This window comes from Dipteris shenzhenensis, chromosome 2 (assembly GCF_047967505.1).
Source record: "Dipteris shenzhenensis isolate YYH24624 ecotype China chromosome 2, Dip_SZ_1.0, whole genome shotgun sequence".
In the NCBI taxonomy this organism is placed as follows: Eukaryota; Viridiplantae; Streptophyta; class Polypodiopsida; order Gleicheniales; family Dipteridaceae; genus Dipteris; species Dipteris shenzhenensis.
Window position 1 is genome coordinate 8,835,594 of NC_141597.1, and position 26,300 is coordinate 8,861,893.

A 26,300-nucleotide genomic window follows, 5' to 3' on the forward strand; every position below is an offset into this window, starting at 1 on the left:
TGGTTGATCGTTGTCGTCGTCTTGTGTATATAAATTCTTGTTTTGTGTAATGGTTTGATATCGAGAGTTGTAAACTTTTTCCCAAAATCCATGTATTAATAATTCATGGTCCTCGTCATTTTTAAAAGGATAGGACAATAATAATTGTTCATGGTAATAATTGTCTAGATCTTTTGCTATGCTAAATTTCACAAATCTTATGATTCTTGATTTTTTTCTTTTTTTGATTTTCTTGTTGTTGTGGTCGTATTCTAGAACAAATGTTGCAAGGCAAATATTGTCCATGTTTTCTCTTTTTTTGTATTTGTCTAAAACTGTTTGGCATGTAATTTCTATTGATTTGATGGAAAATCGTTGCAGTTGTTGTTTTCTTTCAAGAATGAGGGATCCATTTTGTTAATGTTTGTATCTATGAAGTAAAAGTCTCTTGTTGTTCTATGTAGTGGTGGTAAAGATAAAGTAATAAAAGATGCTAATTGTGCACTCATTTGTTGTGCATGCAAGAATGTATTGCCCATTGCTCATAGTCTATCGTGCGTGCTGTTGTTATCTTGAGTGCATGTTATCATTGTCTATCGGAGGCTTGCCGTTATCATATTATCCATTTTTGTGGTGTACAAAGTATAATATGTTGTCACTGAGTATGGATCCATAATGTATCGTATATCCATGTTTGATTGCCATAAGAAAACCATTTTGCGATTGAAAGCATTTGTGAAGATGTCTTTTGGTTGTCTTCTTAAGAATAGAGTTGGTTTTGATATTGATGAACGCAGTGCTAGTATATATGTTGGTATATCCACTCCAATATTATCTATCCCCATTGAGTAAAATTTGTCAATTGTGAGTCAAGTTCTATGCAGTCCATGTTCGCGGAAATGCCTTGGTATTTCTGTTTGTAACAATGCATGTTGCTCTATTCCAGAGGTTCTAATATTATCATTTCATGCAACGGAGGTTTTCGGTAGTGTTATCTGCACTTGTTGTTGATTTTTTTTTTGCAAGTGAATGTGTGTTTGTGGGTTTGGATGGGTCTTTAATATTTGTTGGCAGCAGGCTCTTGTCACATGTTATGTATTTATCGATAAAGGAGATGGTTTGTTCAGTTTCATGAATACCATATGTAGGTGCATTTTGTATCCACAAAATCCCATGTTCATGCTGGCTTCCTCTACTTTAAACTTCCGTGAGTGTGACGAAGTAGTCCATTATGTTTCCAAGTAATTCTTTGTCTTTTATTATCAAATTTAGGAATTGTTGGAGTTTTTGCATATAATATTGCACATATTGTTGGATTTTCTCTTATCAATTCTCTTACTTCCATGGTTGAGTTTTTTTGTTCTGGACGTGTTTTATTGTTGTTTGAATATGTTTGTTGTAAACATTTTGTCAAAGGTTCCCATAGTCTCTCTGCACATGATAGTGTCATAAAAAAGGGTGGACAGCCCAATTGTCTCATAATTGCGAACGCATCTTTTTTTAGTTTCTCTTTATGGTCTGGAGAAGTGTGTAGGTTTTCGAAGTCTCTGTATCCAATTCTAGATTTCAAAATGGCTTCAATGTTTATGTCATTCATGACATCCTTTGCATATATCATTTTGTTTTGTAGTGATCCTTTACACAAGCAAACCTAACTAGATTGCATCACTTCGTTGATCAAAACTTCAATTGACTTGAAGAATAGATTTGGTATATTCTGTGAGAAATGAAGGGATGTGTGTGTTAATTCCCACTTTACAATGTCTTGTTATGTTAGCTTTGCATTTCCAATTTGTCTTTCATGACCAAAGAAAAGTGTCAGAAAATTCAATTCCTCACTGTGCTTGCAAACCCAATGGTTTGTTGCCTTCACAAGGAGCAACATACCTGATGTCTGTTTCATAATCTATGACTTGATCAGCCATAATAAGATTATGAATTAATGTGTTCGTGTAGGTGTCGTCATTATGTTCTCCATTAGCTTCGTTGTTGTTTTCTTCTTCTATAGTTTGGTCATTATGTAGTATTTGTTGTAAATGTTTGGCCCATTGGTTGTTGTTGATTTTGACATTGTTAGCTTTGTAAAGTGGTGTTTGAATGAGTGTGTGTAGTGCTCACATTAAAACATTTGGGCGGAATTTCCCAAGGAGGTATGTACTCTTATATTGTAGTTTTTTCTTGATTCCAAGTATTATGGATGCTCATGAATTGTGGCAAGATGTATTGCACTTGACATGTGTTGATACAACATTGACAATGCTACCTTGTACTCCATATTGTCCATCATGTAACAGCTCTCTGATTTGAGTAAATGCTATTCTGGGGGCAACTTTCGTTCTTCAATATCATTTAGAATTATTACATCGGACATAGTAGTATTTCACCGAATTTGTAGGGGAACAAAATATTTTGGCAACGTATCTGCACATATGGCTTTTTTGCATTCTATGCAACTGCATCGTGTTTCTTTGAAATGGTGTGTCACATTGTATTTTGGTCATTATCCGAGCATGTGTGTCTTGTTTAACATGTACTATTTGTTTTTAAATAGTAAACGTTCACAGGATATGGATCCATGAACTGGAGTATCCTCATTTGCGTTGATGTATGTACGTATAAACTTTATAGGAATTCTAAATGTTTCTGAATACTTTGTAAATGTTATACAATCATTTTTTATCTATGCATGTTTTCTTTTTTATGTTGTCAAAAGTGTTTGTGTAGCTAGATTATGTTCTCCTGGTGGCGTTTTCGAAATGCAGTGACGATGGTCCGTCCTCTCATCGCGGCCATTATCTTGCTTATTGGACTCGTGTGTAGATATATTGGAATTGTATTTTGGAGTCTTTTTTTGAGGTTTGAGATTTTATGTCTAGTAGTATCATGACGTATTCATGTTGAGGGAAATTGTTCAATCAAGGTATGTGCCACATTACTTGTGGAAATAGAAATGTTATTTATGATAATGTGTTCCAATGTAGTCAACATGTCTTCTATTCAACGAGTGCTTTTCTTTTTGGTTAGTTGCACATCAGATACGAAGGTAAACATTCCGAGGTGTCTTACACAACGACTTGTATTTGTTTTGGTTGTTTTGGGAGCTTCATGAGTATTAAAGTACCGCAGCCTATTTCATCACACAAATGATATGTTTTAAGTTCGAAATGCAAAATATTGATAAGAATGTGTTGTAAGAATAGATCTTCCGCACAGTAGTATGAACCATCATCTAGTAATCCTTCAAAGTATTGTTCAGTATTGTTGATGTGTGAGTAAAGCTGTTTGGAAAGGTACGATTCAAAGAATTATTGCCCCCATTTGTCATGTGTGAATGTAGGTGTTTGTAGAACAATTTCTTCCCTTCTAAGTAAACCATTTTCCTTAGTGTTGTAGGTGTGATATGAAATTGCAACATGTAAGATATACATGTGAATACACACTTGTTCTATGGATAAAGCTTGCAGAAGGCTCTGTCAACCTGTATTTCTTTTAAATTATTAGAGATGCTTATTTGCGAGTACTTCTTTTCCATAGCTCGTGCTTCATGAGAAGTGGAAATTGAATATATCGATGTTTTCAAAGTAAGAATCATGTGTAACTATCTCAAGGGTCAATGTTTGTTTTAATAGGTCGTTGTAGGTTGTAGAGTGCATGTAGTTGCCAATGTTTATGCACGTTGTGAGTCTTTACCGTGAGATGTATTTACAGTCCATATGCTGATGATGGTTGTTTTTCATGTCTTATGTTGCACACAATGGAGAGAGTACTCAAGGCCTACTTGTAATTGCAAAGTTGTACACATAATTTGGTTTTCCTTATAGGCATATGTTTTGAAAACATGCAACAAGATACGAGAGGATTTTATCAACAGTTACTTTGTTTTCTACGGCTGTGTTCAACTGTTGTAGAATATGCGTATGAAGAAGGAGAGTAGGTCGCAAACATTATGCAATGACGGAAGATTGCAGGTCGCACGAAAGATGGCTTCTGCGCGGACGTACCGTGAATGTGTGCAGTACATTTCAATTTCAGTATGAAGTTACCAAAGTATGATGATTGCTTGTACTAAAGCATGCGATGTGAAGATAACATGTTAACGAATTTAAATTCGAAAACGTATCTCGATATAATTTATGGCGATGAAATAAGGATTTTTTGGCGATGGAATAAGGATTTGTACGAGTCATATGAGTTCATACTACAACATTTGTTTGATTAAGGGGAGTGACATTTTAAGCAACATCTTATATGTAAATCTGGCTTGGAGTACAAATGGAGTGTCATAGAAGTCGCATAAGAATTACGTCTATATACTTAGATTAATTAATGTTGTACGAATGGAACGTTATACTTAAAGTGTCTAATAGAATGAAGTACTTTAAAGTTACGCAACATTGAACTTCATATGGTCACACCAATTAATACTATCGCTAATGAATAAGCACTTATTAAAGTGTCCAATAGCTGAAAATGCGTAGAAGTCACGAGTATGGCACATAGTCCTTACAGGATGTCGGTTACCCAAAGAGTTTGAAGCTAGATCTAACTGAAAGAGAGGGCAATGGCTATATTACCCTCACGGTAGGTGAGGTGTATTACGCAGATTTCGCCAAGAATCTCAACGTTGGTGACTGTATTAAAATAACCAACTTCTTTGTATGCAGTAGGAACACTCGTAACGATGGGGGGACGATTGATTTCACCCTAGTTTTTTATCCTTCAACTAGGATCGAACGATATGAGCCGTTTATGGTCGATCCGATGTTCGTTCCAACAACAGGCATTTGTAAGTATAAGGAGGAATGTAAGGACCTTCTAAACAAAGGACAAGTGAATTACCTTCCGTTGGCAAACGGTTGTAGTAACAATCATCAAGCTCGGGAGCTTAATCCGTCAGATGGATGAACTAATCATTGGTGATGGCGAGGATGTTGTGGATGACTTAATAATGGTAATGATTCATTATGATTGTTTCCCTTCCACCCAAGCTATGCAAACCTAATCATGGCCACTCTTATGCTCTTACACAACTAAAATGTTTTCCTTTTTTTTTTTACAGCTCACGTTTTGGAGCAATAGTAGGCGTTCCGATTACATTTAGATTGTAAAGAGATTCAAGGCTGTCGCTTTTGGCCATTTCATACTGAGGAATGTTGGAGTGAAGAAAAATAGCCAACCCATTGCCCTAAATATGCTGAATCTAACCATTTTGGTCTCGGCTCGAATTCCCTCCATCTCTACAAGGTTGGCTTGTGTTTTCCATCGACATATTCAACAAATCGGATATGTTCAGTTTGAGCTGCTCCACTACCTTTGTAAGTGCAATTCATGTTATTGCTAATTTACTTTTGCGCTATTTTGTATGAAGGTAAGTGGTGTCCTTAGTATTGTGGGAATCAAATCAACACTGTACGAGCCCATATGCACTTTTTGCAAAGAAGGTAAAATCTCGTAGGACAATATTGTGGCTCGTTGTTTGACCTGCAAGGGTTCTGGAGAAAATTCCCAAAGTGAAAGGCGTTATTACAAGTTTGGATGGTGGGAGTATAGACATTATGCTGAAGGACGTGGGTGGACAAGGTCTTGGATTTACCTCGTCCTTTCATAGAAATTCTAGAAGACAATACACAGTTTCTAAAATCCAAACTTCTTGACATGAAGATTGAAGGCAAGTTTCTAGTTAACATGCACGGCGTGGTCGCAAGATTTGTTCCTTTGCGGAATGTTGTTGCTTAGCCAATACCTTCACCATAGTTCGACTACAGTGTGATACGGTTTGCAATGGTTTCCCAGTTTTCCATCCTGCTTTTCTCTTGTATAGCAGCTGTCGTAAGTTCAATCGGTTTTCATCCATTGTACAACACAAGACCGTCGTCTTTCTTTCTTTCTAGTAAGAAGAGTGGTATCTTACTACTTCACAGTAGAGTGCTTTGCTTTTGGGAGAAGGACATGACATGACATGTCCTCTTGTAAATGTGACCTGCTTTTATGGGAAAGAAAAAATTATACATAGAAAAAAGTTGCACATTCTATTTGTTCCAAAAGTAATTGTTCATTCTATGCGCTATAATTCATCATTTTATAAGGTTCAGTATTACAACTCTCCCTTCGAATATTCCATTTTTGACATACAAGTCAATTTCATCGATTGATAGGGGCCTATCAATTGGAGAGTACTCAATCTCAACACTTGCTTGGTCCGATGATTCTATGGACAAAATGTTTGGAGATCTCTCATCCTTTGGGGCCTCTAATTTAATTATTTTGTCATCTCTCTCATATACACTCTGGAAGTAGCGCTTCACAAATGACTTGTCAATGGTTACTATAGCACAGCTCGATGATTCTGCATCATTATCATCAAGGGCAATAGCTTCACTTCGCATGTACAAATTGCTCGATTCTGCGAGAAGCAACCTCATTGTAAATGTTTCCCCATACAATAGTTATTTACAAATTTAAAGCATGTGTTAGTATTTCAAGGTGCACTTTCATAATTTAATTTTTAAGATGCTCACCACATAACATCATGCCATAGCCCATACTGGCGATATCTACAAGCAATACCAATGCGTGTCAAGAGTCACTGTTGTACAACCATGACACATAAAAGGGTCATATGTACCCATCTATGCGTTTAAAAAAATACTGAAAAATGGATTATTATGAAGATGGAATCTTCAAAGACTCACATGACACTGAAACATGAAGACCCATAGAATTCTGTATACTTTATCTTTTCATTTTATGTGCTTACTAATGCGCACGATGCCATTTTGACCTTAACTCTGTTGGCTCATTTTCAATTAAAATTTTGTGGATTACTAGTAAAGGTAAAAGTATCGAACGCTAAAAAAGTCATTTGAACCTTACAACATTAACAGATCACAATGGGAAGGTTAGTCTCCCGTCCATTAATTTCAATCATACACGAAAGAGTATGTACAAAATGTAACAGTTAATCAAAATTACTTACATCAAAGTGTTAATTGTACAGATGCATGTGCGTACTCATAAACTCTGAAAAACCTAAACCCCTTACAGTTTCATAGTACCAAGGCTTTTTCATAGCTTTGTCTCTTGTTTTCTTACGCTTCGCAACCTTCTTCTTTAGTTGCTTCTTTCTAACTTTGATGGATTTCGAGTTAGAGGATTCATCAAAAGATGAGTTTTTTTAGACATTTTCACAAGCAATCACTAAACACTAGAATTCACTTTCAATACTTGCCGTTCCAAGTCCGAAGTTGTTAGGGCCATACGGAGTCATTGGAGTAGTCACTCACCACACTCACAAAGCTTGAACGAATGTAACTGCATAATGATACGCAACTATTGTCACACAAATGCTATCACTATGGATGGTGTAACGAGTCCCTCATCAAATGTCAACACAATCTAGGTGAAGAGACCATTCTATGCATGCTTCGTTCATTATGTAAATTTCATGATTGCTACGTACAATTTTACCATGTAAGACAAGCTACGTGCACTCAATTCAAGTTTTTTGTGAATGACAATAGGCATGGATGCATGCGCAACGTAAGAACCAACCGTTGACCGATCTGAAATTCAAAACATTCGAGCTACGTTCTCCTACAAATGAATTGCTAATAAGACGTACGTAAGCCTTAAATGGAAAGCACCTCCAATGCCCTAGATCTATTTTGAGTCGTCGAGGTCCTTGGACAGCCTAGGTGACTGAGGAGTTTTCCAGCAACTAACGTGGCACTTCCATGGTAGTGACGTGGTAAAGTCAATGCTCCAGAAGGATACAACCCATGGTAGAGTTTATTGATGCCAAAGAACAAGAAAAGAGTAATAAAGGTAGTCTAACATGGGCTCCAGAAATGCAAAACACTATAGCAAGAACAGCACAGGGCTCACAGGCAGTGAAAGCAGTTAGGAAAAAGATGCAACAACAGATGTGGATGGTGCAAAGATGTGAGAAAAAAGTCACAGGATAGACCAACCGAACAGCATGGCATACTTTGAACAGTAATGTGAAAGCAGCATCAATTTTCATACGCAGATTGAAGTATTTAGGGTGTGCAAAAAACAAGTTGTATAGATAGAGGTCACATTAGTCATGATGTAGACTGCAACAAAAATGCAGCATGTGTGATGGTAGATCGCAAGCTCACAGTAAGCAGCACGCAGGTAAGGAAAAAAGTACGTAGAAGAGAGTTTAGAAGGACGACAGCTGAGGACAATAGCAAGAGGTTTATAGACGGCATTACAACAAACCAACAAGCCAAATACGTAAAAAAGAGAAGGAAAGCGACCCCACGTTGCGGAATGAGAAATCAACTTGAGTACTTGCAAAAAACATCGTTTAATACGTTGAGAGTGAAGAGAGCCACGCTTCATTCGTAAACCACTGTCGAAGGACGTAAGGGCACAATTGGAGGGAATAGGGAATTGCTACAACAAAGAACAATCGAGCACACATGTAAACAGCGCATGGGATCATACATGACACATGGCCATCTGTGGACTCGCATATAGAACATGATGTGGCAAATTACAGCATGTGGACTAAGGAATCTATTTAAGACAAATAATTTGTATTAAAAAAATTCTACTATTAAACAAATTATTTATTAACCATCACAAGTCTTTCCATAATTCCACATTAACAGAATTTGCTGATTCTTGATTAAAATCAAAACATGAAATACATTTTCGAAATGGTGCATTACATCAACTCCCTACATAGGTACTCAAGTATTCCCTACATAGGTACTCAAGATACTTGTAGCCATTTTAAAAAAAATATTAACCATGTCAAATTCTCAAAATACATAATGTACAATCCCAACTGCTTGGGTTGATGCACAACTCTGACAAGGGTGCAGCTCTTCGATTGCACTTGTAGTCTATGCAATGTAGTTCACAACTGTGACAAGGTGCAGCTCCTCGATTGCACTTATAATATATGCAATGTAGTTTTGAGCACGCTAAAAAAAGATTGTTTTGAATGCTGCATTCTGCATAAGAAACATCTAGGGCCAATGAAGGCTGCTGCAACCGGTTTGCCAAAAGTAATGGCGAGCAAAATAATGATGAGGCCGGAACAACTTGATGGATAATATTAAATGTTGGGCCTTCCAAAGAATGTCTTCCAACAAATTTGGAAGACTAGACTGTAACGTTGCAAGCAACCATGCATCAACTAATCGCAACGACCAGACAAACAAACTACACTAATAACCAGTAACGAGTAATCACAACAACAGACAATGACAGTGGTCAAAGAGACGTAATCCACATAAAATTCACAATTCAATGACATATTCTAAGTAAATGATTACATAATCTACACAACAGTGTAAAAGAATAGTTTTGCTTGCTGCATACATGCAACGACAGTGATCAAAGAGACATAATCCACATAAAATTCACGATTCAATGTCATATTCTAAGTAAATGATTCACAACAGTGTAAAAGAATAGCTTTGCTTGTTGCATACATGCAACGACTAGAAGAACCAGTCACCAGGAGGTTTGAAACGAAGTGATAGACTTGAGCAACACAAATAGCAAGTGGATGCATTTGCTACCAGAAAATGCAATTTCGGCCAAAAATACAATTTCGGAGGTCAGATTCAACGTCTGTCCACACAAACTATGTACACTGATATGTGTAAACATTCAAAAGCTATGGACAACAGCCCCATTTAGAAACCCCTGTAAACAGCATACACGTGTTGAGTTCGAAGCTCCAAAATGAAATAACACAAACAAAACGAAGATTCACCTCATATAGATTCCGCCATATCCATCTCGCAAGCGCCAACCATAGCAAAAGAACATTTTCCCTCACAGCTCCCGATACTTGATCGCACTCACAACTTCAGAACACTCAAGTTGATACTTGTAGATACGGTTCGAGTGTAGGCATGCGTCCTTTTATAGACAAGCGCGGACGAGACAAACAACTCCATACAGTTCTCGAAAGAACTCCCTCCCATACATGCTAAACACAACGACACAACGAACGAACTCTGGAAGGCCCTTTTTCTTTTCCCAGACACTCGCGCATGCGACATGCAAGACAAAATACTAGAATAGCCCAGAATTTCGACGTGGTCACCCAAGCCATTGACAGCGCAGCCAAAGAAGACAAAGCCAACGCCGAAGTTAGCGAACACTGTCAAAGCCACTCCATCGCCTCATCTCAAGCAAACGAACAACATAGAGAACATGACGCTCTAGAAGGCCCTTTTTCTATTCCGGTGGACACCAGCATGCAAGAATAGAAAGTTGCATGTCAAAGGGTCTTCGGGATACATCAAAAAAGCAGGACCGCGACAGAAGCCGTCGAAGAGACTTCGGGATACACCTAAAAAGCAGGACCGCGAGAGAAGACGTCGAGTGCAAAGGTTAGACAGCAGAGAAGCCGTCGAGTAGACAGATTGGAGAAGCGCAGGAGAGGTTGGAGCGGCGATGAGGAAGAGAGACGCGAGAGGTTGAAGCGCAGGTCAGATTGGAGCGCAGAGAGGTTGGAGAGGCTATGGTTGTGGAGGCGGGAAAGCCACCAACAAAAAAGGGAAAGCCAACCCTAAAAACCCCTGGACACGGACTACTATCCCAACCGTCCATTTCGCGCTCAAATCGCCACCGTCCGTTTCATGTTCGCCTAGCCGCAACTAACATCGTCCCCCCCTCCCACTCCGCTAACCTGGTCAAACTGACCGGGAAGTCTACAAGCAGCAACCTTAAGGGTGGGGGAATGCCTGAAATTGGTACAAGGACAAATGGCCTGCCAAGACATACTAGCAGCAGTGGAAAGAGCGACCCTGATATCACAGGGAATATGCAAGCTTTGAGCTTAATTGAAAACAGACGTAGCCAAGCACGTATCACATTCAGAACAAGAGATGATAAGCTCCTAATACTACACGAGTCACAGCAACTACAGGGCACAAAACTATGGATAGATAAGGACCTCGTCCCTGCACGATTTGTTGGAAAACACACCTCAATTGTTTGGAATATAGAAAAGCTAATGTGACCTGTAGATGAATGAATGCCCTTGATACCCCCAACTGAGAAAACAAGGCATCTGAATGCAGAAAGCACAACACTCATATATCTTGCTTCAGACTCTGCACTTAGAAGAAGAGAGAGCTCTGCTGAGGTAAGATACCACCTAAGACTTGGTATGCTGCACCCCATGTCTGACATCTCCTCCAAACTGCCGAAGGCCTCTCCAATAAGCTTCAGTAGCTGCTTCTGGTCAAGCTCCGCTTGCTGCTCCCTCCGGGCGGTCTTGTGCTCCCCTAGTGGCTCAAGACAGGCACTGAAATCTGCCCCAATAGAGGCTGAGCTCTGCACTGAACTGAGCTAAATGTTGTGCCCACAAATGGTCCTATTTATAGAGCTCCAGGCCCTCCAGACTGGCCGACACAGTCTATAAACTGGCAAGAACACATGTCTGCCGACCTGCTGCTGCCTCCTACTGCCTATATAAGGCCTCTGTACCAGGCTCCTGGCCTCTGGTCTTTGCTCCAGAGCTCCTGCCTTCAGTTGGCCCTACCCCAGACCACCTGTACCTGCTGCAGCACCTGACCAGGCACTTGTGTTGTACCTTCGCTGCAGTACTGCTGACCAGTTGCAGACTGCTCCTGCCGCAGGCCTTCTGTACTGCCATTTGGCAGCCCTTGGCTGCTGCCTCTGTTGCTGTCCTGCCCCAGCCCACTGGCCCTTGTCCATAGACCTATGGCTGGCTGCATACAGCCATATAGCAGGCCCCATTCCAGGACATGAGTGCTGCCCATGCGCCAGCCTTTCATGCTGTCCACATGGCAGCCACTTTACCTCCTTTATCCCTCCTTATCATGCTACAGCTATCAAACCCCATTCCACTCGTCATTCGGGGCTAACAGGAGGGGCATTGCCCTATACTTCCAACGCAATTGCAATAGAAAGCACCAAATTGGAGAAGGTGAGAACCCAAGAAACCCGGGCAATGACAGCTTAGAGAGAAGGCCCAGCTCTCATAAGAGAATTCCACAAGGGTAAGAAAACTTGACAGGTTTTTAGCCTTCAGCTGAAGTAAAGAAGAGAATGTTTGAGAAGACTGTGATTTTCTTTTGTTAGTTTTCTTAGCCTTCAATTGATGTAAAGAAGATAAAATCTCTGCAAAGATGTTAGTTTTTTTTTGTTTTTCATTTTTGGGGATGCTTTGTTGGTCTGACAGAGCATCTCTCTCTCTCTCTCTCTCTCTCTCTCTCTCTCTCACACACACACACACATGCATGCCTACCACACATTCAAAGAAGTCTGTCGCAGCTTGATTCTCACATCACATAGGTTCTGGAGGCATCATACTGATTGCAACAGCAGCATCTTACACTCTGGGCTGCAGAGGAGCCATGAGACGTTGAAGGAGGCCACATGTTCTGTGTGCGTATGTAATGATCCAAACAAGCTCTCTCTCTCTCTCTCTCTCTCTCTCACACACACACACATGCACGCACACAAAAACACACACACACACACACAGGAACCAAAGCTGTTACCTTCACTGAATACACGATCACAGTGTATAATACCAGCATATATACGAGTATGGAGACCCTTAGATATGGGCTCTGCCCACAATTGCTCATTTATAATGGTCTTCAACTTAGTACCCCATAATGCGAAGTCAAAGAAAACCTTCAATAATTCTTCCTTGAGTCCTTTGTTGGTATATCTTCAAGGCTTCCTCCATTGTGCCAGTCTTCTTTAGCAACTCACCTCGTTTTTTCCCTGATGGATGAGTAGTAACATATTGAAGCAAGTCCGAGGCTCCGCTAAGCTCCCCTAACTTTTCATAAAGATGTGGTGCAACTCGTGGATCATAACCCGCAGCTGCCATCAGCAGCAACCCAATATGATCTGCTTCTAGTTCTTGTCTGCAAAAGTATTCAAACATAGTCATGAATATGCATCTCTTGTAATTTTTGTAATAAAATAGCAAATCCTGATTTCAATATGCCCCTGTGACCTCATTCCGATAAATGTCTCAACCCTGCAGTTTTCTTATCGTTGTTCTTTTTCTTGTCGTTCTTCTTCTCCTAATTAGATTGGGGTGGGGCACAAAAAGAGGATTTGAAGTTATTAGAAAGATTTTTTTTTTTTTCCCCGAAAAAACAGTGCTGATTATATTACTTCGAGAAAAACAAGAATACATGGGGTCAGTTTTGCAGCTGACGGGGCTGCATTCACAAATCGGACGCAGCCCTAAGAGGAATCAAAAAAAGCTCTCTCTCACGGAGGGATCAGGCGGGTGTTAATAAAAAGCCAGAGAGGCGGTGAGTAGCGCCACTGAAGGCCCTGAGATGTATGCTCGAAGAAGAGGCCCTGCGTATCCCAATCTCGGAGGAAACGTCTCCGCTTCTCCCGGCCGGCCCTGGAGTCCCCCTGGACCTGGTCCCACTGGCCTCTGAGCGTGTGGATAATCTCGCTCCAGATGTCGGCCATGACCTGGGCAGTCGAGGGGGAGGTACCTCCGAGGATCTACGCGCAGCGCGAGGTCCAAATGTGCCATCCAACGATGCTGCTAATAATCTCCCAGACTGGCTGCCTCACCTGAGATCCTGTGTCCACCTCTGCCAAATGCTGCCGCAAGTCCCCTGGGTGATGAGGAACATAGGATCCTGCGGGCCTGCCTCGAACATCTGGTGATAGCCAGGTATGGTGCTGCACCAGCAGAACGCGCCCCAAGTGATCAAACCTAACTCCGGTTCTGCACGAGTAAGGATCCCGAAAGCCCACCTCCACACTTCTTGGGCGCGAGTGCAGCTCCATAGGCAATGTTTTGTGACTCCTCGTTCTCATGACAAATCTGACAGAGTCCCTCCTGACCAAACTGCCGCAACCAGCTCCCCACTGGAAGTCCCTTGTGGGCGAGTAGCCAAAGGAAGTAGGAAATCTTCCGCGGCCGCCAACTCTCCCACAAGGCCTTCCAGAAGGCCTGCAGAAATAGCCTGGAAATACCCTGAGCATACCAACTCGGCCGCTGGGTGGGCGGTCTGCTCTGCATCCTCCCGAGAACGCTCCTGCCGAGTTTCGTACTGTATGCGAAGAAAGAGGTCAGCCCCTGGTCTGCCACAACCTCTGGCCATCTCCACTCTCCTGGGTCCTAGTCAAGCTCTGAAAGGGCCCGCCCCTCCCAAAGCCAGAGACGCCACAACTGCAATGCTCTACTCTAGGATCGACCTGCCAAACCTTCCCCAAGAGGCCTACAACACGAACCCTCTGCCACGAGAGAAGGGGGTCGATGAGCGCACCCTCTCTCCTGAGTCGGCCGTCACTCAAAACGGCGAAGGAGACAGAGGTGTCGTCTAGCCGACCTGCGACAACCAATGGGATGCCACGGGGGGTGAATAGTCCAAGCCAACGGGCATCACCAGGCATGAGGAACTGAATCTCCAGTGGTACCAACCATCCGGCAAGAATCGCTCCATCTATCTCTGTACGCCTCGCCTGAGCTCCACGGACGCCCCCAGCTGCGGCTGCAAGTGCAGCTGTCTCCAAGTGTCTGTAAGTGTCCCTCCAAACTCGAAGGGACCGAGCGAGCCCCCGCATCCAGCCATCCCACGAGATATGCGACCTCTCTCCCAACTGAAGGCCCGAGACATCTCTGACCTGACCGTTCCAGATGAGCGGCTGGCGGTCGATCTCCTCCTGACTGCTAGGAGGCGACTGGATGAGACTGAGACGAAGTCGCCTCCAAACCGTAAGCAGGCTACGAATGAGCGGGGAGGGGGAGCGGGTAAGCGGTGCAGAGGTAAAGATCCACCTGAGGGACGGCAGCCACTCTCCTCCTCGGCGCAGGGTGCAAGAACTGATCCCCTGCTGAAGTAGCAACTTCCACGTTTGCCCCCCCGGGGTCAAACCGCGGATAACTAACTTGCCCAGCAGGGCTTGACTCTGGAGCTCTGGATCAATGACTCCTAAGCCACCCTCCGCCTGCGGAAGAATGACTGTCTACCAGGCTACCCTGGCTCTGGTATCTCTGAGACCATCCCCTCCGGACCACAGGAAATTCCGAATCATCCTCCTAAGCTGTGGCACGCAAGACCGCGAGAAGCACCAACAAGAGGCGACATACCAGGCCGTGGCCAGGAGAACCTGATTGACCACAAGGGCACGACCTGCAAGAGAGAGCTTAGCAGTGCTCCAAAAAGCCAGCTTCCGTCGTATGGAATCTAGCACTGAGAGAAACTGTTGAGCTGGCGTGATGTCCAGGCCAACCTGAAAACCGAGATATCTAGTAGTCTGCCCCGCGGGATCCATCTGAAACCCAAAAACCTCCCCCACTGTGAGCAGGCCCCTGGGCCAATGAGAAAACCAACTGCTTTGTTCCAGTTGATTTTCGCACCGGCTGCCGAACAGAAGACCTCTAAGACCAGCCTCACCCTCTCCAGCGTCATCTCATCATCCTGAACATACAGCGCTGTGTCATCTGTATACTCCGAGTCCAAGAGCTCAGTGTCCTCCCTGATGGGAAGGCAAACACCCCGAATCCCTGTCGTCCTAGCTCGAAGATAGTGCGTCATCGCCTCGGCGAAGAAGAGAAACAGGTAAGGAGCAAGTGGGCAACCCTGACGCACTGATCTCTCCAAACGAAATCGCTCTCCCATCTTGCCGCCGATGATGACCCTGCTGGAAGCTGTCCTGTATAACGCTGAGATGCCCTGAATCCAGCCCACTGGGAATCCAAGTCTCTCCAGAGTACCCTCCAGGAAGGACCAGTCCACTCAATCGTAAGCCTTCTCAAAGTCGAGAAGTAGGATGGCTAAATGAAGCCCGTTGTGCTGAGCCCACTCCGTTGCCTCCGAGAAGGTGAAGACATTATCCAGAATACTACGATCCTGGACAAATCCTGTCTGAGTGTCATGGATGACGTTCGGAAGTAGTGGCCGAACTCTGACGCTGATCATTTTGACAAGGATTTTGAAGGCAGCGGTGAGGAGAGTGATCGGGCGCCACTGACGGATCTCCTGCCGATCTCCCCCCTTCGAGATGAGGTAGATCAATCCCAAAGAGAGGCTCTCTGGCATCTGTCCGCTGCTGAAAATCTTCTGGAGAGCTGCAAGAAGGGGCTGATGGATCTGATCCCAGAATGAAGTGAAGAAAGCTCTAGAGAGCCCATCCTCACCAGGGCATTTATGCCCATCGATAGCCATCAAAGCCTCCTGCATCTCGATGGTGGTGAACGGGGCCATCAGCATCGTCTGCATGCTGGGCTGAACAAGGGCCGGAGTGTGCCTCCACACCTCCTCGCGGGAACGTCTAGTGCGGGGGGCAAGCTGCTCCTGCTGGAAAAGAGTCCTGTAGAAGTCGGTAGCCAACCCCATGACCTCCTCCTGGTCGGTAGTGATGTGACCCTCCGTTGTCCTAAGACTCCGGATCTGGTCTCCTGCCGCCCTCTGACCATGCGTTCTGAAGAACTCTCTACTCATCCTGTCTCCCTTCCTAGCCCAGTAATAGAGAGAGGCGTGATAAGAAAACTCCGAGCGACGCTAGAGAGTCTCCTCAAGAAGGGCTCTGGCTCGAAGGGCCTGGTTACGAAGCTCCTCCAAACCCGGAGCTGCTTGCTGGAGCCGCTGAATGGAGGCGAGGTCCCTACGAAGAGCTCTCTCTCTGCCCCACCACTCCTGACGAACCTGAAGGGCTGCTAGCTGGCAAATCTGACTGGACTCCTGCAAAGCCTGAGCCACCGTCTCTGCCAGATCCTCGCACTCGCCCCAATCTCTGTCCCAAAGGCTACCGATACGACTGCGCACCTCCTCCCCAGAAAAGATCGAATCAGGAATCTTGCACGAACAGGGGACAAGGGACTGAGCTGCCGAGTCTAGTGTCAAGAGCACTGGCGCGTGGTCGGAGAGCGTCGTCCCTGGCACTACACCCACCTGACCACCTCTGTCGATGGCCCAATCACTGACATAAAATCTGTCCAATCTCTCCAGGAGTCTGCCCCCTTCCCTGCGGAAACCCCACGAGAAGTCCAAGCTCCCTTGCCATCGGCGGAAGGCAGGATCTCTCCAGATGTCCCTCCCTCCTATCGCAAAGAGAAAGGAGTCCCATGCGGTCTGCTCTGCCTGAGCTATGCCTGTAAACTCTGGTCCTCTGTCCTGCTGGTCCTCCATGGTCTCGAGATTGTTGAAGTCACCTCCAACAATCCACGAATCCATGTCTGGGAGAAGCTCTACAAGTGTCCTCCAAAAGGTGGCTCTGCGTCGGAGATCTGTGGGTGCATAAATGTTGAGGACTCCTATTCTGGAGCCCTCCAACTCTAGGCCAGCCCACAGCGCACGGCCTGGGATCAACGTACCATGGTCAAAAACCCCCTGGGCAATTGACTCGCAGACGGACGTGCAGACACCGCCACTCCTCCCCTGTTCACCGATCGAGGGCTCCCAATAAGTGTGAGAGCGCCCAGGGAGGATCTTCCCGCAACTACTGGTGTGAGCCACTGAAAGCTTATGCTCCTGGAGCAGGAGCATATCCAAGCGACCAATCACTACTGGTTGAAGTTCCTGTCTCAAGATAAACTTCCTGGGACCACGGGTGCCAATAGAATGAAACCCGTTCACATTCCAGGAAACAATGTGTAAGCTCATGGCGAGGACTGGTAGGCTGCGAATAACTGTCTGCTCGCGGTCGAGGTCGATGAAGAGGGTGGTTGTTCGGAATGAAGGCACAGACGCTTCTATGAGGGTTTTGAGGAGGAGGCGGGGTCATCCTGCCCGTTCTTCAAAACTTTGAGCAAAGGCGTGAGGCCTTTGGTGCCATGGACGAACGCTTTCTCGAGCCAGCTCGAGATCTTTGAGGTTGTCATCCCGTAGAAGGCGCAAAGTTTCTGTGCTGTCCAGACTCTGACATCCTGTGGGAGGAGCCAAGGCAGAGGGGGCCTGAGGATCACAATCAACCTGAAACGCTTGGCGACGCATCGCCACCGCAGGCGCACGTCACCCTCGGACCACTGGGTCTCGAGAAGCTGTCCACCCGTCGGGCCTATCCAGGAGCTAATCTGAGCGTGTCTGCTCCCTGAGAGCCTCCCAGACCGAGTCGTCTGTCCAACTCTCGGTGCCGTCGCTGAGAAAAGTGAAGGCAAAGCTGGGTCCATCCCTCGGGGCCAAGGCTGCGATCTTCCCATCCGTCCCTTTGCGGAGCAGGAAGATACTGATGTCAAGGCAAGCTGGGAAGGTCCCGAGGTTGGCCACATCCAAGTAATCCCCGGGTCCGGACCTGTAGAAGTCGCGTGGGAGCTCTCTCTCCTGGAGCTGAGGCCCGCCAGAATCTGCAACTGAGGGGGCCAGGCTAGCAGACAAGGAAGGCTGCTCCTGAGGTGGTGAAGTCTCGAGGTGCCCTACTAGGGGGGAGGAGGGGGGAGGAAGCTGCGGGGTAGGAGACACTGACTCCACTGAAGCATCTAGCTGGGGAGGCAGAGGTGGGGGAGTAGGAGCTGCACGCGGCTGAGATACCACCGGTGAAGCTGACGGTGCGGGAGAGCCGAGAGGGGCGGGGGGGGATGGGGCTGGGGCTGGGACTGGGGCTGAAGGGGAAGAGGCGGGGGTTGAGGCTGAGGGGCGGTAGGAGGGGACTGCGGCTGGGGCTGGGGCTGGGGCTGAGGCTGGGTGAGGGGGGGCTGGGGACAGGGAGAAAGGGGGACCTGATGCTGCGCGGAGCGGGTAACAGACGAAGAAGCTCTCCCTAGACCTTGGGGCGGCTACCTGTCAGGTCTCTGAGGCACTGCTGCAGGCTAGGTATCCTCTGCCTCCTTGCCTTTGTCAAAAGTCTTCTTATTCTTTCCCCTTTTCCTTCTGACCTCGGTCCAGCCACCAACCACCTCTGGACCGGACTCATGCTGCCTCTGCTCTGCTTGGCGAGGCTGCCTGGAGGGGGGGGGAGGGAGCTGCGGGGGAGGGGACGGGAGGGACCGAGAGGGGCTGGAGAAGCGCGGGCAAGCAGCAGCCAGGTGCTTAAAACCATGACAACGCAAGCACTGGCCTGGTTGTCCTGTGACCACCATGCTCTGAGCAATGCTGCCAGCATCTGTCACAACCTCGATCTCTGTAGGGAGGGACGCAGGATCTACCACAACCACGCGGACTCTGGGAGCTCCTGCCGCAGCAACCGCGTCGACAAAAATGTCATGCATCACCCAGCCAAAGTGGGAACCCAGGTCTCTGACTATCGGTCACAACTCAGCAGCAAGGCCTAGAAATACTAGTGTCACTAGGTGGCGAGGTATGCGGAAATGAGCATCAAATTCCACTGCGCTGAATCCTCGGTACCAAGGGACTATCATGATGATCTTTCCATCCACAGATGTGGGGGAACCAGCAATCAGGTTGCTCACAGCTTTCGCAGTGGAGAGTTTGAGCCAGAAGATGCCCCTTCCCACAAGGGCCACCTCCTCGATATGGCTATCCTCTAGCACAAGGGTGGATTGTAGCCAATCCCTGATGGCTGGCCTGGAGGGAGAGTGTCCAATGACTCTGCCATAAACTGAAGTGTGGGCAAAGTCATTGGCAGCCTGTTTCACCAGGGAAGACTGCTGCTCTGTCAGAATCACGCGGTAGGCTACTGGAGAGGGGGGGTCCGGCTGGGCCTCCGGTTCCAGGCAGGGAGCCGCCATACCGCAGAGACAAACTGCGAGAACTCCAACGAGGAAGAGGTTGCCACCGAAATGGAGAGCTAGACGAGAGGTGGAGCCTGGGGGTGGATGAGGGAACGAGGCTCGCAAAGGGGCGACTCCTTCAACCGAACAAGGCCAAGCCAGGGGGAGATGTCGTCGAGGCAGCACGCGGGCTGCCACACGAACTGCAGCGAGCAGGGATCCTTGAACGCCTGGGCGAAGCTACAAGCAGCTGGGCGGAGCTTCGAGCAACTGGACAGGGAGACACCTGAGCTACGAGCAGGCGGCGGCAGCGACGTGCTGAAAGGCAGACTCTGAGCGCGGCGAGGCTCTAAACGGGGGGGGAGAGGCAGCTTGTGCGAGCTCGATCAGGAGATAGGCGACGGAGAGGGAGAAGCAGACGCGTGAGGGGCGGGGGGTGGGGGGGGAGAGAAGAGGCGATGGCGAGGCAACGGGGGCAAGGAGGAGGAGGGCTCGCAGGAGCAAAATTCTAAATTTGTATTGATCCACGTTATTAGAAAGACTGACTTGGAGGATTTGAACAATCAATCAATTGACGGTAGTAGGTATAACACAGGTAGTCTCTTTAAGGTGTGATAACTTTACAGTGCTTTAAGGTTTTTTTACTATGAGCTTTCACCAGTAAAGTCCTTACTATTTAATGGCTTGTATTGGCCAAAGAACTCAATGCTGACAGCTTCATAACCATTGCCCTCTGATTTTTGCTCTACAATTTTGTAAAGGGTTTCTGTCAAATGGAACTCTTTTTTGGAAAAGAAAAAAAATGGAACTCTAAGATATTGCATACTATCTATATAGACAATATAAAAACTAAAACTGGATTTTCTATGGATACAAAACCAGAGATTGAAGTCTAGCACCTCCTTTGACTAAGCTACAACGAGGAAAATACCAGAGTTTCTTTTAACAAAGAGAATTGGCGTACCTTCTTGAGAATGGAAGCTCAAGAAAAAGCACTGAAACTGTTCGCACAATGTCAGGAGCATAGAAAAAGGCAAGAATAAATAGCTCTATCATTGTGAGAAATAAGTGGCGTGTCAACCGCTCTGCACTATGTCTTGCCACAACATGTGCAACCTGAAAAATCCATGTGTTTGCAGTCAAGAAAATATCAATGGAAAACTTTGTTGCAAAACAATAAACTATGCCTTATAAAACATTGATAGCATGCTATGATGTACCTACTCAGCACCTAAAAGTGTCTATAGGTCACATAGATTTAAAACACGTCCACAGTAACATTTGTTCATTTGTATAACTGGCAGAGCCATATTTTTCTTGTAAAGATGAACTGCAGACTTGGCCATGACACATGTCCAAAGAAAATAAGAATAGTCAATTTGGGAAAATTGTCTCCATAACCATCATGCAAATACAAAGCCAAATTCAACAAAGCTAGAAAACAAAACAAAGATGGCAGCGCAAAACAAAGCACAAAGCAAGTTCAATCTCAAACATGGAACCTTTAGTCAGGTCCTAAATGTCTATCTGCATGCTATTTCAAAACAAGTGCTAGTACAACGTAGCCCTCCCTCGGATGGTTCAATTCACCATTATAACATGATTTCTCAGTTTGTCATGTTACGGTCAGTCATCTCTTGTCTGTATACTAGTGAGTGAGGGCTTCTAAATGGGTGTGCCCGCCTAGAGAGAAACATAGTATATGATTCCTTTCAATGCATTTCTACGGATTATGAGGGGGTTTGGCCAAGGTACAATGCCAAGGTTAGATGCTCAATTAGTGGGCCTTGTATAGGCTGACTTACAGCCTGGTAAAGGCCTCAGTTTGGGTCAGTGAAACCAAGCCAATCAAAGGCCCGTTTGGGGATGATTTTAGACCCTAACCAGAGTCGGCTGAGCAGAAGGTTTTTTTTAATATTCAGCAAAGTTTTTCCGTGATATTTTATGCGCAGTTCCATCTCTTTGTATTCACATTTCTTTGCTCAACCGCAGATCTGCTCTCTATTGTCTGTTCGATATTCCGCTGCACTTAGACATGGTATCGAAGCACAAGATTGTGTAAAGCATGCAACCCGAAACAAACTCCAGCCACAAGACCACAGCAGCTAGGAGCTCTGGTAAGCTATTCGTAATCCGAACTAGCAACCGGAGATCAAATTGCAGCATAAACGGGCCATCTAGAGCATTCACAATCAGATCTAGCCTCCTGGTACAAGTCGCAGCAGTCCTGAAGCCCTTTGGAAGGCTGGAAAACCTTATCGCAGCAAACCCTCTCCTTCTTGCAGCTCGCACGTGTAAGGACAGAAATTATGAGGCTGGAATCATCCGTACAATCGTCTAGGAAGGCGTGGAAGCACAACAGGCGAATGCGCTGCAAAAGAAGAGTGCTAGGGGGGAGACAAGTATTGGAGGTCAACATCTCCTGATGGCACTCTAGAGAAAGAAAGAAAAAGAAAGAAAAGAAAGATGTATTAACGTCTGCAAGAGGCCTCGCGGGCCTATGACACAAAGTACAAAACCAAAAAGTAACTCATACAAGCCACTATGGGCTGAAACAAAGGGCTCACTAAGGCCCTTGCTGAAAGCTTAAGTGCTAAACTAGTAATCAAAATAGCATTAGAGTATCAGGTGCTCAGAGCTAACGCTCCTAGTACACGCCCAGGCTCCATATATCCAAGTACCCTGGTGGCTCTCTAATGGGATGTGAGGAGCTCTCATATCTACGTCTATCGAGATGTCTCTCGATGCGGTGGAGGGTGTGGTCTCCTCGATCTCTGTATCCGATGGGCTACATCAAGGGTGATGCCTCGTCTCTGGCGGTCTCCTCTGAAGAGGGCTGCAATAGACTGGACCTCGATCGTGAGTGCTGTGGTCACTCTCCGTGTAGCATGTAGAGTGTGTGCCTCTCATGTGGTAGCATCGTGGCGGAGACTCTCAAATGCTAATCCATGATGCTCTCATTTCATCAAGCTCCTCTCCCTCAACCTCCCCAATAGCTTACTCAGATGCATAGAAATCTATAGCATGTGTCTGCTCTGTCGATCTCGGGAACCTGTGGCATCGCCCCCTGCTGCTCTCTAGTCTGTCACATCACTATATCACTCCGTCGACACATCTCAATCAAATAGAGCCCAACACAAACCTGGTCAAGAAAATGGATCAATCGTGTAATCGGACCATAGCCATGCCCCTCCTGAAAGAGGCAGTGATATCACCCTCAGATCTCATAGTAGACCGGGCGGAGACAGAGAAAGTGCTCTTCTATCTCGACCTCCCCCATCTGGCATGGTCTGCACTCTACTCTCTAGGTATGCATTCAGCTCTCCTTGCCTAAATCCTCAGCTGATGTGACGAGACTCGCAACTGCCCTATGGCGATCCTCAGTGCATGTGAGACTCTCCCGTCCTCGAGGTACTGAGGTCTGATGACGAGACCATGCTCCGAGACCCTCAAGAAGTGGTCATGGTAGAATTGGATCTTGGTGGGGAACTCCTCTTCCCCCCAAGCCCTAGACATATGGAGCTGAAATAGGTCCAACCGTATAATACGGCTGATCTCATCTCATGGGATTATCTCAGGTGGTGCATCCATGATGTACTAAAGGGGGAAAGTCTGTCCATCTGAATGTCGTGACTACAAAACCATGTGGATATCCATGCGTACAATGTTGTATCAACACCGCTCTCTGCCAGTCGCCTAGAAGACTCCAACGCTAGTCTCGGTAATCTCCACTGAGGTAAGGCCGAGACTCTGTGGAGGAATGTCACTGTTTGAAAGATGGCATCAGCCTGGAGAGGGGTCATGCTGAACTTTGCCTGTATAATCTGATGAGGGACTGAGGGCATACTTCAAATCATCTTGGATCCCATAGTCACATGTAGCCTCTCAAATCTCTTCCACTCTGTCGCTGAAATGTCACTCCCCCAAAAAGGTGTTGCATACGTGGCAATCGGTCTCACCAAGGTGTCAAAAAGCCAACCCTTCGTCAGAGGGTCCTGGAAGTGTGCCTAGAAGCACCACCTCTCTAGTCGGGCCATGGCACCCCGTCCTCGTGTGAGTCGTGCTATACCTCCATGGATCATTGTGAAACCTGGTCCAATAAACACTATCTCCAAATATGTGTAAGGCTGCACTATCTCCACTGGCTCATCTCGGTATGTGAAGCTATGGCGAAGGGACACTACTTGTGAGGTATTTGAAGATCATAACCTTGGTTTTTTAAAGGTTAACTGTCAAGTCTCTATCTTTGCAGAATTCTGCAATCCCTTTGTTGAGGATGATCCGAGGACTATGTCATGTGCGTAAAACAGTATATGCACCATCAGGTTAACCAGAAGTGAACCCTCTCCGCCTAGGCAACCTACAAAGGATGTAATCTCATAGTTAGAGAGCCCAAAGAGAGTCGGTGAGAAGAGTCTTGCCCCTCCTGCTCAGAGATGGTCAATGACCTCTCAGGGTATGACATGCTTGCTAAGATTGATGGCTATAGCAACAATTGCAATGAAGGTGTCTTTCCCCGAACACTACCAGGGCTCACCTCTGAAGGAAGACGGTGACTATCTCGGCAATGGAACCACTGAAACCGGCCTTCAATGAGCAAAAGGAAAGTGATCTTCTACTCCATCATAAACTTCATAAATAGCCACAATGCAAGCTTAGTCACTTCAACCACGTAGCACAACTTAGAAACAAACTTCAACAACAACAAAGGGGAGGCTAGAATGACCCTGCTCAATGAAAACAGTACACAATGCACCCACTGGCTCCAAATGCCTTGGCGCCTCTTACGATATTTATTTATGCTTCTAAATGGAAATGCTTTACACCAGGGTTTCACCCCTGCACTGTTCCTATCTGCAAATCCTCTACCTGTCTTCAAGGCAAACAATCCAAGTGCACCACTAGAATTCCAACTGGCAAGGCATACTCAAGCATCCACTTTTGATCTGACCCAACTAAGAGGCATTCAGGCATCCATACCACTAGCAAACTGAGCTCAAGGCAGCCTCAAGGCTATCACATGCATCCATACTATCCATACAGCTGTACAGCCTGCTTTCAGTGCCAAAATTTGGCTCAAGAATCGCGCCACAGCCGTACAGCAACCTTGAGATGCGTGCTAGTAGCCAGGGCTACTTCTAGAAGTTGCAGGAGCTGGGGAGAGAGTCAGAACAGCAGCAAACACACAAGAGCAGCAGCAAAATGCAACGAAACAACAACAAGAAGCTTCTGCTAGACTTACAAGCCTCCAAGAGGGTGAGGGGAGAGAGATGGTAGGTGGGGGAAGGGCATGCATACACATGCATGACAAATGGCACATCTTTCTTTCCATTTTCCCCTTCATCAAAGTCCTAACCACCATACCAAGGACGACGTTGGTTGTCCTTGGGCCCAACTTTTAGACCCCTCTTTAAAGCCTTTGCCTTGTCCCTAGGACCTAGTGGTGCACCTAGACTTTGCCCCTAGGAACTTCTAGGAAGTGTGCACTTCCTCTAACCAGCCCCTCACGGCCAAACCATTACTACACTTAACCATGGTTAACCACGGGTTAAGCGTGGTTAAGTTACAAAGATATTTTACATCACTTTTCACGTCCTCGTGACACGTACCCTAGTGGTATGTTTCATTACACGTACCAAGAGGGGAAAAATACCCTACATTTAAGGGAGGCTAAGGCTGCTAAGCAAGAGGAGTCTACATCACCATGTGACCAAGGGCTACGAAGACCCCAGAGCTGTCCTATGTTGTTTTGGGTTCATCCTGTGAGCTATTAATCTTTTGTACTCTCTCATTTTCAAAAATAAAGATACCTAGGGGGGAGTCTAGCCTGTTTGGGTTTTGGGCCCTAATGTGTTTGAGAGAGAGAGGAGAGGGGGAGAGATTGAGTCGTGTGAATGAATCGTTGAGCGCTGAAGTTTTTTCTTTTTTGCAAATCAATTCGAAACGGTTTTTATTGGCATTAGAGCATGCTTTTGTTGCCCCTTCTAGCAACAACGATCCCAGAGAAAGGAATAAGCACTTTGAAATGTGCTTCGGATGCACAACGCTACACCAGCCTGAATGTGTCAATGCATGCGTAAGGGTAGTGTCCCATCAGTTCCTCCATGAACCATCGTAGTTCCCACCGCCAACGTAAGATAAATCGAGACACGGCTAGGTGCAGTCCATGAAGGAGCTAGAATCAATTGGACTACGCCGAGGAGGTAGTAAAACTAGCAACAGCCACGTAAAGGCAATGAGCAGCCGTTGCATCGTACGATGGATAGTTTGAAGCAGGGCGAGACCCAAGCAAGGGAAATTGGTGGAAGAAGAATTAACTTATGATTCCTACGAATGGTGCAAAGAGGTTGTGTGCAATCGTATGGTGGCTGAAGCAACGAAGAAATTCAACGACTTTCTAATAGCTGGAATCGGGAGACCACCTTGAGAGAATCGTGCAAATTGACTTGTATATACAATTGTCAAGATTGTATTGCGCAAATTCGCCTGCTGCTGATTTGCATGTGTATGGACGACCAGCGGCAAGTGCATCAGATTGTTGCTAGCAGATATGCTCACTAATCACGCACATAACCCAGGTTGGGTTCACTAGATCAGACCCTAGACAGAGTTTGGTAAAGACCTGACACGAAGCTGACATGGCGCTGACACGTCGTGTTGATGTGGCGCTGATGTGGCAGTGGGTTGCAGATACTGACGT

General features: G+C 45.8%; 1 protein-coding gene and 1 long non-coding RNA gene across 2 annotated transcripts in view; both read right to left on the minus strand.

Annotated features, from left to right (window-relative positions):
- Window positions 1–8,611: 8,611 nt before the first annotated feature.
- On the minus strand, window positions 8,612–11,487 carry LOC147904300 (uncharacterized). The gene is made up of 2 exons (XR_015543168.1): window positions 10,270–11,487; window positions 8,612–10,188 (listed from the first exon to the last, which is right to left on the minus strand). It is a non-coding gene; the product is annotated as an uncharacterized LOC147904300 (long non-coding RNA).
- Window positions 11,488–12,485: 998 nt separating this feature from the next.
- The window catches only part of LOC147904301 (Peptidase family M48 family protein), a 43,854-nt gene continuing 30,039 nt past the window's right edge, over window positions 12,486–26,300 (minus strand). The window contains exons 3-4 of the mRNA XM_087393977.1: window positions 20,565–20,716; window positions 12,486–12,881 (exon numbers count right to left, since the gene is read on the minus strand). Coding sequence (XP_087250103.1) covers window positions 12,632–12,881; window positions 20,565–20,716 — 402 coding nt within the window. The 3' untranslated portion in view covers window positions 12,486–12,631. The remainder of the gene's footprint in view (window positions 12,882–20,564; window positions 20,717–26,300) is intronic.